This window comes from Podarcis erhardii (assembly GCF_964252035.2).
Source record: "Podarcis erhardii genome assembly, chromosome: 3".
NCBI lineage: Eukaryota > Metazoa > Chordata > Lepidosauria > Squamata > Lacertidae > Podarcis > Podarcis erhardii.
Genome location: NC_138507.1, coordinates 105,397,203 through 105,411,834, shown reverse-complemented (window position 1 = coordinate 105,411,834; position 14,632 = coordinate 105,397,203). Strand labels below are relative to the sequence as shown.

The following is a 14,632-nucleotide window of genomic DNA, read 5'->3' as shown; positions in this document are numbered from 1 at the left end:
CTGTCCTAGCTGCTTTGTGTTTATTGCATGCAGCCTGTGTGTCATGAGCCCCATGGAAGCTTCTTGGCAGGGTGAAGAAGAATGGGATGGAAGTGCTGAGCTTTGATGCAGGGGAGGGACAGAGTAGTTGTTTCTGGACATCCCCTTCCCCGCCTCCTGATACTGCTGTTTCCGCAGCAACCAGGGAGGCACTTGGGCCTGGACCGGCTGTGTAGAGCTCACCTTTGTCTCCAAGGAGCTGCTGCCAAATGCTCAGGCTCTAACAGACCCAGCTTACTCTCAGGAGTGCCCTGCTTGCTTGCCTAGTCCCACTGCTTGGGACCTGAAATGTGTGAATCACTGGTCCCACCCTGCTCTTCAGAAGGAATGGGGGGCGGTGTCCAATGCCTTGGCGTGTGCTAGTCTGGACTTCTCCTGTGACTAATTGCTGTAGGTCATGGCATCATTAAAGGTACAGGGACCCCTGACCATTAGGTCCAGTCGTGACCGACTCTGGGGTTGCGGCGCTCATCTCGCTTTATTGGCCGAGGGAGCCGGTGTACAGCTTCCGGGTCATGTGGCCAGCATGACTAAGCTGCTTCTGGTGAACCAGAGCAGTGCACGGAAACGCCGTTTACCTTCCCGCTGGAGCGGTACCTATTTGTCTACTTGCACTTTGATGGGCTTTTGAACTGCTAGGTGGGCAGGAGCAGAGACCGAGCAGCGGGAGCTCACCCCGTCGTGGGGATTCGAACCACCAACCTTCTGATCGGCAACTCCTAGGCTCTGTGGTTTAGATCACAGTGCCACCCGCGTCCCCATGGCATCATTAAGTTGGCATAAATTGATAAAATTGACCCTGGTGCTAGTTCTTAAATTTAAAATGCTTAGAATTGAAATCTTAAGTTAAAAATATTCAGTCCCGACACCTCTTTTTATGTTCTTGTTCTGAGCAAAGGAATTGCATATAATCTGTTTCCAAGCAGGGCTGTTTGTATTCCTTTCTGCTGCAGTCATGGCATGCAGGCACAGAAAATAAGTATTCACTGTCCTGGGAATTTCAGCTTTTCATCTTAAATATTTTAGCACTCAAGGTTGCAAGAAGAGGGCTGGAAATGCATCAGCCTTGATGAAAGGGGGGGGGACTGGGGAAGGAATAGGGCTGAAGTTGAACAGGATTTTGAATCAATCCTGGAGATTGCTATCCTTTCCCCTACAACAGCAGAATAATAAATTGTGCAGAATGCACATGCATATCCAAATATTATTAAACTGCATGAATGTATGCAGATTGCAAGATTCTGTGTGTAAGTGGTGTAGAGGGGTGAGAATATTTTCCCTCCCCCCAAAAAATAATTGTGCAAAATACACACGGCCCTGCATCCTGACAATGTAAAATGAACTTCAGAGCCATAATGTACAGTGGTACCTGGGGTTAAACCTAATTTGTTCCGGAGGTCCGTTCTTAACCTGAAACTGTTCTTAACTTGAAGCACCACTTTAGCTAATGGGGCCTCCTGCTGCCGCTGTGCCGCCGCTGCATGATTTCTGTTCTCATCCTGAAGCAAAGTTCTTAACCCGGGGTAATATTTCTGGGTTAGCAGAGTCTGTAACCTGAAGCGTATGTAACCTGAAGTGTATGTAACCCGAGGTACCACTGTATACTAATGGCCAGTTGCTTTGAGCGGTTTTTAAAGGGGCTTCAATAAATTTGTGGCCCTCAACCAACATAGTTCAATGGAACCTCCATGGCCAAACATAGTGTAGCTTTCGAAATTGGTTACTGTGGAACAAAGTGTTTGTGGGTGTCTTCACACCTGACTGGCAGTGACTTTCCCAGCTGTATCATGGGTCCCTCAGCCCCATCAGGATTTGGCATGGTTTTGGCAGCCTCAGCCAGAAGGAGCAGATGGGGGGAGGCGAGCTGGAAGTCTGGTACCCAGGCATGGAGGAGAGCTGGAAACAAAGGGGCAGGATGCAGCCTTGTCGCTGAGAACCAGGCATCCAGGTGTGATCAGACGCGCTTACCCAGAGCACAGTGTTTGTGTCTGTCTGCAGCAGACCTGTAGGGCGAGAGAGTCTCATGAGTGAGCAAGCACTGCCTCATCTTGAAATCCCTTGGGGGGGGGGTGTTAGTCGTCAGCACATCTTTGTAGCTGCAGTGTGGTGTAGTGGTTAAGAGCAGTGGACTCGTAATCTGGGGAACCGGGTTCGCGTCCCTGCTCCTCCACATGTAGCTGCTGGGTGACCTTGGGCCAGTCCCACTTCTCTGAAGTCTCTCAGCCCCACTCACCTCACAGAGTGTTTGTTGTGGGGGAGGAAGGGAAAGGAGAATCTTAGCCGCTTTGAGACTCCTTAAAGGGAGTGAAAGGTGGGATATCAAATCCAAACTCCTCCTTCTCCTCCTCTTCTTCTTCTTCTTCTTCTTCAGTTCGATTAGGAACTTCTCGCCTTGCACATTTACTTTCGAACAGTGTTAGAAACTCAGATATATAAGCTAATATATAAGGCCCTGACACTGAGGTCCAGTTCCAAGGGCCTTCTGGCAGTTCTCTCACTACGAGAAGTAAAGTTACAGGGAACCAGAAAAGTGGGCCTTCTCAGTAGTGGTGCCCTCCCATCAGATGTCAAGGAGATAAATAACTATACGACTTTAGATGACATCTGAAGGCAGCCCTGTAAAAAGGGATGTTTTTAGTGCTTGGTGTTTTATTATGCTTTCATATTTGTTGGAAGCTGCTCAGAGTGGCTGGGGCAACCCTGTCAGATGGGTGGGGTACAAATAATAAAATTATTATTATTAATTGCTAAATGGCACCTTAAACCTAGGATACAGTCACCACAATGTCTAGGCGTCTTTTTTTTTGCAGTGGGAATGATGATATAATCAGACCCCTCTGTATTATTATTATTATTATTATTATTATTATTCCTTTCTATATTTCTCATTTGTTTTACACTAAGTTTTTAGGAGCAATTTTGTATATACGTGTGTTTTATTAAATATTAAAAGACAGAAATTTACAGAGCTTTCTGATATCTTAATTTACCTAGGATGGACTGAACTTTTTTGCAACTCCTTTCACATGGAACAGGGAGCATGCTTGTTTTCTCCTGCTCTTGAGGGTTGGACTCAAGGCATTGCCTTCAAGTTACAAGAAAGGAGATTCTAACTAAACATTCGGAAAAACTTTCTGACAGTAGGAACTGTTCAGCACTGGAACGAACTCCCACAAGAGTTGATAGACTCTCATTCCTTGGAGGTTTTTAGGCAGAGGTTGGATGGTCATCTGTTATGGATACTTTAGTTGAGATCCCTGCATTGCCGGGGGTTGGACTAGATGACCCTTGGGTCCCCTCCAACTCTGATTTTATGAATTTTGGGCCAGTGGCTCTCTTAATTGGATAGCCTTTCTTAAAAACAACAACAACAACACATTAGCACCCATTTTATTCTCCATTCTCAGAATAAGAGTAAACATATCCTCTCCCCACACAGGAGCATACATAAAGAAAAATACTTAAAAGCATTTGCATTGATAAGTCAAACCACTTCATCTGTAGAACAAAAATATCATTCTGTAGATCCCTGCATGTTGCTGGTAGCCTATAACCATGCTTTTCCATTGCCGCATAAAAAATAAATTTGTACCAAGTTGAATAAAATGAATAATAATAATAAAAATAAAATTTATTTATACCCCGCCCTCCCTGGCCAGAGCCGGGCTCAGGGCAGCTAACACCAATAAAATCACAGTAAAAACATAATGGGGGGGAGGGGGGGAAAGGGGAAAAAAACAATTTAAAATGCAGGTTAAAATGCAATTTAAAATGCAACCTCTTTTTAAAAGTAGCCGATAGATCAAGACCATAAGGGGAGGGAAACATAAGGGTCAGACTGAGTCCAAACCAAAAGCCAGGTGGAACAGCTCTGTCTTGCAGGCCCTGTGGAAAGATATCAAGTCCCGCAGGGCCCTAGTCTCTTGTGACAGAGCGTTCCACCAAGTCGGGGCCAGTACTGAAAAGGTCCTGGCCCTATTTGAGACCAACCTAACCACCTTGCGACCTGGGACCTCCAAAATGTTGTCATTTGTGGACCTTAAGGTCCTCCGCGGGGCATACCAGGAGAGGTGGTCCCCTAGGGATGTGGGTCCTAGGCCACATAGGGCTTTAAAGGTCAAAACCAGACCCTTTCAAAAAAACCCAACAACAATGGAGCACAAAACCAAGCAGTTTAAAAAGAAGTTGCTGTTGATGTGTTTTATATATGTTGCCTTGTTAGCTCTGGAAAGGTGTCTGGAAAGGTGAACTTTGTCCATGGGCTGAATGGAGCTAAGTCGAGTTTAGGAGTTAAACGGTCCCCGTCTTGCTTCCTAGGTGGTGCCGTGGCTCAGCAGGTTCCCGTGCAAGCCATCCAGGTGCATCAACAGACGTCTCCCACAACTGACAGCAGCACTGACCTCACCCAGACCTCTTCCAGTGGGACAGGTAAGCAGCCCCCAAATCTCTTGCTGCCACATAACTCTGGGTAGGGAATGGGGAACTTTCATTTCTACCAGGGCCATTGACTCACAGAAGACAACCACAACAAAGTGTGGCCGTCCTGCCTTGGTACCCCTGGGCTTCCATCCCTTGGTTGCTGGCTCCTGTGGTCACCAGTCAGCTGACCCCTCTGTCTCTCCTATCAGTGGATTGCTGTTGTTTGAAACACCTCCCAGCCACGGTGCCCAGCCAGTTGGGAGAGACCATTGTGGGAGAGCATGTGCTATTGGGCTCCATTGCCCAACCTAGACCTAGGCCATTTAGGGTTGCCATATGTCCTCTTTTTCCAGGACACCTCCTCTTTTTCATGGGTATGTAAAATGAGAGTCGTCATCGCAATCTATAGTTAGAAGCAGAAGTCGGCAAATGTGTCCCCCTTTTTGCTCTTCAAAATATGGCATCCCTACCTTTTTTTATAGGGGACGCGGGTGGTGCTGTGGGTTAAACCACAGAGCCTAGGACTTGCTGATCAGAAGGTCGGCGGTTCGAATCCCCGCGACGGGGTGAGCTCCCGTTGCTCAGGTCCCTGCTCCTGCCAACCTAGCAGTTCGAAAGCATGTCAAAGTGCAAGTAGATAAATAGGTACTGCTCCGGCAGGAAGGTAAACGGCGTTTCTGTGCGCTGCTCTGGTTCGCCAGAAGTGGCTTAGTTATGCTGGCCACATGACCCGGAAGCTGTATGCTGGCTCCCTCGGCCCATAGAGCGATATGAGCGCCGCAACCCCAGAGTCGTTCACGACTGGACCTAATGGTCAGGGGTACCTTTACCTTTACCTTTTTATCCAGGGCAAAGGCTGAGCAGGGAAGGGGTTGATGCCCAAAGTGGCTTTCTTCAGCCTTGCTTCCTTGAATGCCATTGGACTACAACTCACATCATCCATGACCGGCGGCTGAGCTGGCGGGGGATGCTGTGGGTTGTAGTCGAACAATGCAAGGAGGACCCAAGCTTGAAGAACTGTGACTCTGATGGTTTTCTCTCTCTCCCCCCACCTGGCAAAGTCTGTTACCGAAACACTTGGTGAGGCTGGAGTCTTCCAGCTACCCATGTGGCCTGGATGAAATGAGGTGGCAGGATAAATCTGCCCCAAGCTTGTTCTAGGCCGTGCAAGGCTTTCCTTTCACCCACACCTACATCCTTCCAATTGAACCTGCTGGTTCTGACCTGTGGTTGTGTAGATTTGCAGTCCGTGTGCCCTGCCTGGGCTTATTGAGTTCTGTTGCAGAGGCACCTGAGCTCCCCTCCCCCCTTTGCTTGCACAGCTCCCTGCAATCAGAGCTTCTTTTAAAGATCATTCTTGTCCCAAGCACTGCTCTGCGCAAAAGTATATCATTGCTTACAAGGTCACTGTCTCCTTCGAGTTCAGCATACCCTTGTCTAGTCAGTGCTGATAGGCCGGCAGGTGAATGCTTGAGAAACTTAGAGGAAAGTATTTGTTCTAATATAGTGTTACTCTAGTGCCATCTAGTGGGTGTTTGCTTGCACATATATGCATATATATATATATATATATATATATAGTCATACCTCTTGTTACGTTCGGTTCAGGTTGCCTCCCGCGGTGACCCAGAAGTAACAGAACAGGTTATTTCCAGGTTTCACCACTTGTGCATGTGCAAACGCTCAGAATGACGTCATGCGCAGAAGCGGCGAATCGTGACCTGCACAGACGCGGGTGGTGTTTTCTCATGATGCGAACGGGCTCCGGAATGGATACCATTCGCAACCAGAGGTACCACTGTACACACACACACACACACAGAGAGAGAGAGAGAGAGAGAGAGAGAGAGAGAGAGAGAGTGGTACCTCGTTTTGAGTCTGCCTCATCAAGCGTCCATTTTGTTGAACGTCCGCGGCAAACCCGGAAGTACTGGAATGGTTTACTTCGGGGTTTACTGCATGCGCAGAAGCTCTAAATCGTGCTTCGCGCATGTGCAGAAGCGCTGGCACTTAGTCCTACGTCTGGTTTGTCTAGCATCCAGGGCTCCAGAATGGATCCCAGTCGCAAAACAAGATCCGACTGTATGCACACACACACACACCAACTTTCTATTCAAAGGAGTTCTATCACGGCTGTTTCCAAACCAGCCCAATTCCTATTTCAGGGCTATTTTGTACATTGCCTGGTAGCAAAGTGGGGTTTGCCACTGACAGTACTCTCAGCAGAGAGTTGCAGGCAGTCCCAATTTCCTGATGAGAACCCCTGCATGACACATGAAGATATGAAAACAAACCAGAAAAATTGGAGGCCCCCCCTCCCAAAAAAGGAGGTGAAAACCCTGGGGTTTTCAATTTAAAAAAAAAAGTGGGGTGGGGGACCCTTGAAAAATGAGAGGGGACAGCTCCCCCCAATCTTTCCAAGTGTTTTCAAGGCCTTCACATCTCTATGTGTGTCTCGCACATTCCTTATTTGTCTTTAGGTGTACACTTTAACATACCCCTAACAAAGCATAATGTATAGGAGTGTGGTTATTATTGTTTTTGCAAAATTTGAGAGCTGGCTGGATTTTCCAGCAGCTGGCTTGAAGAGAAGGAGACCTACAGAGAAGTACATCTTGTTCTCAGCAGTGTATTCCAGTTGTCTTTGTGCTGACATGTACTCATGTGCATAACCCCTGCCCCCCCCACCCCCACATGCCAGCCATGACATCTGTTTTCTGGCAGATGTTGGGAAACCCTGAAAGAATTGAGCTTCCTATGTCAGCTTAATCCTGTGTAAAGCAAATGTATGCAATGAGCTGGTGATGGACCCAAGAATCCCACTGTGAGGTTTTCAAGCAATTGCGTGATGGCTACATGCATAGATCCTCACTGGTTCTGCATCTAAAAAACAAGCAAGATAACGGACTGAAGCTGATGCAGCACGGGGGACTGAGGCATTGTGCGTGTGGTGCCATCAATTTTTTAATTTTTTTTAAAATATATCTTTATTAATTTAAAATAAATAAATTTATGAGAAAACAGACATGCATACAAGTAAACAAGCATACAATCAAACAAACAAATAACAGAAAAATCAAACAAACCACCACACTATAAGATACAAGAAGATTAAAATAATTGTCATCATATATACTCCTGATACTGAACACAATTATAAAACTTATAAAGAAATTTATAACTGACTTCCAATTAATCTCACTGTACTTTATCTATCCATTACTTTATACTGCACATTTACATATTTCTTATATTATTTCTTTTTACCTCCCTGCGAACTTTTATTTATACAATACAGGGATCAGTCTAATTCTGCCAAGATGTTTCCTTTTATTCCATAGTTTTCTAAATATTCTTAAAGATTCCCCGATCCTTACAGACTTTTTGTTTTGATTGGCCTCTTACTCTTCCTGTCGCTTTCGCTAGCTGCAGATATTCTACCATTAGGATTTGCCAATCTTCCGTGTTGGGTATTGTTGTGTTTTTTTCAATTTCTTGCTACTAAAATTCTGGCCGCCGTTATTCCGTACATGAACAATTGTGCCTTGCCCCTCCCCCCCCGTTTCTTTTGCCAGTGACCCTGCCAGCTACGATCATGACTTCGTCTGTGCCAACCACCGTGGGCGGCCATATGATGTACCCCAGTCCTCACGCAGTGATGTACGCGCCTACGTCAGGCCTGACAGATGGTGGCCTTGCAATTCTCAATGCCTTCTCCCAGGCACCATCTGCAATGCAGGTTTCACACGGCCAGGTCCAGGATCAGGGTAAGACTGGAGGCGGACTTTTCCTTTACGTAGAATGCTCATATCGCACTTCTGTAGCTTCAAAGGGCTCTCAAAGCAGCTTGCGGAATATTCTCAAAAGAAAATGTGTCAATCTGGTACAGGACCAGGTGTTGCTTGGTGTCCGCGACTAGGTTAGAACGACAGCTCTCCCCAAAATCGTCTGAAGGGTGTGGGGCTGAGCTGTTGTGTCTTGCTCAGCTCATGATGAAATCTGTCTTCCCTGATGCACAATGGTGTTTCTGAAAGAGTGAACGATCTTCATTCTGCCATGTGTTGCGTTTCTCAGAGCAAAGACAGACAGACAGACAGCCAGACAGCCAGACAGACAGATAGCACCAGTAATGTGCATGGTGTTTTACCGAGTAGAAGAGCACAGCACTCTGCCCTGAGGAGCTTACAATCTAAAATTTGAACCAGAGGAAGGGGAAGAAAGTGGAGTCAAGGGAATACGCAGGAAATAATGTGTGATTCTTTAAGTTACATCTGCTCAGGGTAATTTGGGTTTGGAAGGAGATATGAGGATAATTCCAGAGAGGAAGATTTGAGAAGGGTGAAAAGGAGCTGTATGTCTTTGATGCATAGCTCAGTTGCAGAGTGCATGTTTTGCAGAAGGTCCTGGATTTGTAGTTATCTGTAGGGATCTCAGGTACCAGTTTGTAAGAAAGACCTCTGCTAGAGACTTGTCAGAGCTGCTTGCTAGTAAGTAGGGTTTCCATATTTGAAACAGTGAAAATTGGGACAGAAAAGTTGTTGAGGTTTTTTAAACAACAACAGACCAGTGAAGCTGCTTTATATATTTTAATACTTAAGCTTTTTTGAAATATATACACATTTCTATTTCAGTGAGCCTCCATCCTGCATTTCAGCAGGAGATTTGGTGATCACTGCTTTTATAAAGCATGTTTAGGACAGCTTTTGTTCAACAGAACATTGCTTGCTCTCTTTGAAATGGCTCATTTTGTTTCTAGCTTTAATGATATTGGTTCTGGGTTTATTTTCGTTTATGCCACTATGATTACACCTGAATTGTTCTGGATCATTTGAAGGTGGTGATGTTGGTGCTGTTAGTTTTGGATAGTGGCTAATGGCACACGTGATTTTTTTCTTTGGCAGGTGGAGTCCCTCAGGTGTTCCTGACAGCACCATCAGGAACAGTTCAAATCCCAGTCTCAGCTGTCCAGCTTCACCAGGTAGGTTTGCCATTTAAGGAGACTTAAACTTCCCCCAGACTGGGACTGCAGTCCTATTGAACCTTAAGGGATTGTGCTTCTGAGGAAACGGGATTGTGCTGTAAGGCTGGCTGTAATTTTCTTTGCCCCCAGTTGAACATATAGCAAGATACACAGCTCCCAGGTCTGTTTCCCAAGTTGCCTTGTGTACTGAATTGCAACGGTCCCATTTTGTTACATTTCCCTATTGTTTCATTCAAGCTTCAAGACTCCTAGGGATGGAAGCAGACAATGGCCTGGTTCGCACATAACACTAAGCCAAACTATGGCTTAGTGTGAACAGGCAAGCGTGCTAACGCAACAATTAGAAAATCACAGCTGCTTCACTCCCCACTCCTGCTGCCACACTGCCAGGAGCTAAGTGTTACAATCAAGCCTGGGTTTGTGATTTATCTCTCTCCAAAGAAAGAAAGAGAAAACCAAGGTTTGTTCCAGGCTTACTGCTCTTGGAGTGTTTGGCAGCTACAAACCACAGTTAAACTATGTGCTGTGTAAGTTCTTTCTTTTGTCTGACCTCAATCTTCATTAATCTTCATTGGATGGCCCTGAGTTATAATATTCTGGGTGTGGGATATTTCTCTGCATACATAATCTGTCATATGGCTTATTACTTGCCTTTTTCCCTAAAAGTAAAAAGCCCCAAATTATGTAACTTTTCCCCATAGGGTAGTTGCTTCATCCCTTGAACATACTGATTGTTTTTTCTTCATGTTTTGATGAATGCATCATATTTGCGTGATCGTATCTTGACTTACTATTATCGTGAGACACACACAAGCTTTGTAGTCCTTTCGCTTATCTTTTGTCATCAAGCTATGATTAAATTAGGAAATCCCTAATTAACTTAGCTTTTCGTTTCATCCAAACTGTGAAACTATGGTTACTAGCATTGGAAGAAATCAGGATCTTAAACCAATTTCAAAATGGTCTAATATCCTGACTTGTTCTGCAGCTGGTTACCATTGTTTCCTGGTTTGGACAAAACAGGAAACTATGGTTAGTTGGACACTTTCTGTTGTAATTTCAGCCCACGCTAAAGAGAAGGGGCTTTGAGATTTGATAGTCTGAACCAGCTCTGAATCCTGTTCATACAATAAAACACCACCTTTAAGTAAAACAAATCCATGTATGTTTTTCCATGGTGTTTTTTTTAAAAATTTATTTATTCAAAGTTATAACAAAACATATCTTCCAAAAACATATCCTTATTCCCCCCCCCCATTTTTTCCTCCCCCTCCCCCCACAGAACCCATCCTCCCACCCCACCCCCCGACTTCCCTCAGTTCCAGTCTTTGGTTTCTCCAGTAACGCTATTTTCTGCATGTTACAGAGTTGTGTAGATCTTCAAACTGTTTAGCTAATTATTATCAGTAAAAAAATTGTGAATGTTTATTCAAAACCTGCCAAGGAGTCCAGTTCACTTTGTTGCATCTTCAAATGCTTTGTAAAAGGTTCCCATTCATCCTTAAAGTCACAGTTATCCTTGTCCTGTAACTTATATGTCAATTTTGCCAGTTCTGCATAGTCCATCAATTTTTCTTGCCATGATTCTTTAGTTGGGGTTTCTTCAGTCTTCCATCCTTGTGCTACCAGAACTCTCGCGGCCGTTGTCGAACAAATCCATGTATATTCTTCTCTGACCACTTTAATATGTGTACCTCCATATGGTGAAATATTGAGAGAACCATGTGAAATTAGAAGCAAATGGTGTGTTTCACGTGATTGCATCAGACAACCAGTCTGTCCTGTGACAGTTGAGGCCATCACGCAAATGCATTTCCTAAGCCACTGTTTCCCGAACTTCCGAAACCTGCATTCCGAATCTTCTTTTCTGGATGAAGGCACACCTCATTCTTACACTCATAAGACAAATTCACCATCACTGGCTGCAACCAACTTTGTATTTTATATGACTTAATCGTTTTTAGTATTAATATTTTTTATAACTGCCTTGGATTCCTTGGGAGAGGGAGGGGTGGTATATAACTGGAGGATCAAGATAAGTACCGTATTTTTTGCTCTATAAGACTCACTTTTTCCCTCCTAAAAAGTAAAGGGAAATGTGTGCGCGTCTTACGGAGCAAATGCAGGCTGCGCAGCTATCACAGAAGCCAGAACAGCAAGAGGGATTGCTGCTTTCACTGTACATCGATCCCTCTTGCTATTCTGGCTTCTGAGATTCAGAATATTTTTTTTCTTGTTTTCCTCCTCCAAAAACTAGGTGCGTCTTGTGGTCTGGTGCGTCTTATAGAGCGAAAAATACGGTAAATAAAGCATGTGCTGTTTTAAGGCAAGCGTTCCTTTGCTTAACAGTTCTTCGTTCTTTTGTCTCCGCAGATGGCCGTAATCGAGCAGCAGTCCAGCAGCAGCAGCAACTTGACAGAGCTACAAGTGATCAACTTGGACACGTCGCATAGCTCCAAGAGTGACTGAGCAACTCTGGGGGGCGGGGGGCGCGAGGGGGAACCTGGGGGGCGGAAGGAGAGAGACAGAGGAGAACGTGTGTCCCTGGCACCCAAACCTGCAGTGGCTGCCTCCAGTTTTTGAGGCCTGTGCGTGGCTCGAGGACCTGTGGCGCTCCCCAAAACTGCACCAGGATCTCTGCGGTCCCTATTTTTCTATGGACTCTGTCGCTTATTTATTGTTGCCTTTTTCACGTTTTCTTTCCTTTTCTCTCAACACTTCACACCGACACACACACACGCACAAATACACACACACACACACACTCAAAACACATATTAAAGTGGCTGTTGAGGCCAGCGGCAGGGAGCTGAGCCTGGGTTGTAAGGGGGGGGCGGGGGCGGGTGGTTTGCTTTGTTACCTTTGGACGCTGCATATACAGTGCTTTTATTTGTGTGTGTGTGTGTTTGTTTGGTTTTGTTTTTCCCCTCCTCACTCCAGCCAAAGAAACGTGTCTCTCGTGGGTGGGGGAACTTTACTCTGCCATGTGTATATAATATATAGGAAAAACAACAACCCTCCTTCTGTCGTCATCGCCAGAGCGGGAGTTCCTTCTCCCCCTCTCCACGGTGTGTCCACGAACTTCCTTAGCTCACAGTCTCCAGCCTGAGCAGCCAAGACTGTGGCGGGGAGATAAGCTGGAACGCAGAAGTGTCTGAAGCCATCGTCATCCAAAAGGGACTCTCTTGTTTCTGCTGTCATTTTATTTTCACTTTTAACCTATGCTGGAGCAAAGGGTCATCTCTCTCTCTCCCCCCCACTCCCATCACCCCAGGTTCAGGTTGTCCAGCTGGCTTGCAGCAATGTGCCTTCAAGCAAATCAGTGATGCGTTGTGGCCTGGCTTGCAAAGAGGGGTCGCTCCCGCCGGTGCCCTCCTTCTCCTTAGTCTCTGTTGTGGGTGGGTGAGGAGAGGCAAGAGCACATTGGCGGCAACCCTGGAACCGTTCCTTCCCTCGAAGCTCGTGTTTGGTGAGAACCCACCGGCTTTATGAGTACATGCCCCCAGGGTGTGTGAACGGGCAGTGGACACATTTCACTGCCAGACAGGGCGCTTTTAAACACCGCCCTGCCCACTTCCTTGGGTCATACCCAGCAACCCATTGTTGCAACGGATGCATCCTCTCGGGCGAGCTTTGTTCATTTTTGCAGAGGCTGCTCCTCTTGAGAAGGTCAAGGAGCTGAGCTGCGGCCCTTTTCCTAAGTAATCGGGGAGAAGGGTGTAAAGGAACAGTGTCGGAAGCAGAGGGAATGCTCTATTTTTGTAAGTTTTGAACTCCACAGGCCTTCCCAAGACCGTTGTGCCCACAATTTGAGACCTCTCACCCTGGCCAGGTAGCCCCGAAAACAAGACGATTCGTCCCCTTGAAAGCGCGTTCCGCCTGCATCTGCTGCTTCCGAGTCTGCCGTCCTCAGTTGGGACTGGGTAGGGCTCAAGAGTGGTGGGAACGCACCTCCCCTGCAGGAGAAAGGCAGCGCCGGATGATTAAGGCGACAGCCGCCGTCAGGTCCTTGTGCTTTAGAAAATTCCTTATCGTGTAGATCCGTGGTTCTGTGCCAGCAAATGCAAAAAAAAACAAAAAGGGAATAGCCGCAAGGGAGATCAGGAAGGGCGTTGTGCTACCAATGGGAGGGGTGTGCATGTGATGAAGCTATCCCATTGGGGAAAGCACTCTGCCGTTGGATAGTTTTCTTGCCACACAATCATGCACTTCCTTTTAACCAATCCAGAAGTGGCGCAGGAAAGGAGTTCTTCATCCGCCTTCCACACACACACACACACACACACACACATACATGCACACAGACACAGGCCTACTTTGGAGCAAGGAGGCTGCAGACTTTTAGAGAAAGGAAGCAGCTGCTGTAACCTTTTTTTTAAACTAAAAAAGACAAAAGAAGCCTTTGGGGGGGTGGGAAAGGACTTTATTTTTCTAAATGTTAAACTCAGTATTTATGTAATTCTCAAAGGAATTAAAGTCTGGCTCCTGTATAGTTTTCATGGGGTTTGTACTTGGGGAGCGGGTGGGTGGGGAAGAAAGGGCCATGGGGTGGGGAGGAGGAAAGGGGCCTTTTAAATTTGTATTGTCACCTTTATGAAATTTCTTCCATGAACATTAGCGTTTAAGCTGGTCTCCTGCCTCAAGCACTTGGGTCAAGCTTGATGGGAAGTCCTGACAGTGGAGGAGGGGAGACTTCCTTTTTAAGGTTTATTTTCCCCTTTCCCAACTTTGCCTCCTTTGAAATCTACGGATGAAGGGCGGTATACAAATTTTATTAATAATAATAATAATGGAGTTGACCATGCTGTGGAAATTAAGCCCAGCTCACTCACACCCGCTTATGTCTTTTGGTAAAATAGACTGTGTAACATCTGGCTGCAAGAGGTGCCTCACATTTCTCAATACTCTCTTAAGAAACAAAGTCTCCACTCAAAACACAGAATTAGCACAATTTCTTCCCTGGTGTGCTAGGATTGTAAATGTCAGAAAGCATTCAAAAATTGTATCCCCGCTACTGCAGCGTAAGGAATAGAGTTTGTTCTACTACAGTGGTGCCTCGCAAGACGAAAAGAATCCGTTCCGCGAGTCTCTTTGTCTTGCGGTTTTTTCGTCTTGGGAAGCAACCCTATTAGCGGCTTAGCGGATTAGCGCTATTAGCGGCTTAGAAAAAGGGGGGGGGAGCGAAAAAAATCG

General features: G+C 45.9%; 1 protein-coding gene across 2 annotated transcripts in view; it reads left to right on the top strand.

Annotated features, from left to right (window-relative positions):
• Positions 1–12,175, top strand: part of SRF (serum response factor) — a 71,985-nt gene extending 59,810 nt beyond the window's left edge. For both annotated transcript variants that reach the window (XM_081854746.1, XM_081854747.1), the window contains 4 exons: positions 4,357–4,467; positions 8,034–8,225; positions 9,360–9,436; positions 11,813–12,175. In XM_081854746.1, coding sequence (XP_081710872.1) covers positions 4,357–4,467; positions 8,034–8,225; positions 9,360–9,436; positions 11,813–11,908 — 476 coding nt within the window. In that variant the 3' untranslated portion in view covers positions 11,909–12,175. The remainder of the gene's footprint in view (positions 1–4,356; positions 4,468–8,033; positions 8,226–9,359; positions 9,437–11,812) is intronic.
• The last annotated feature ends 2,457 nt before the right edge of the window (positions 12,176–14,632 follow it).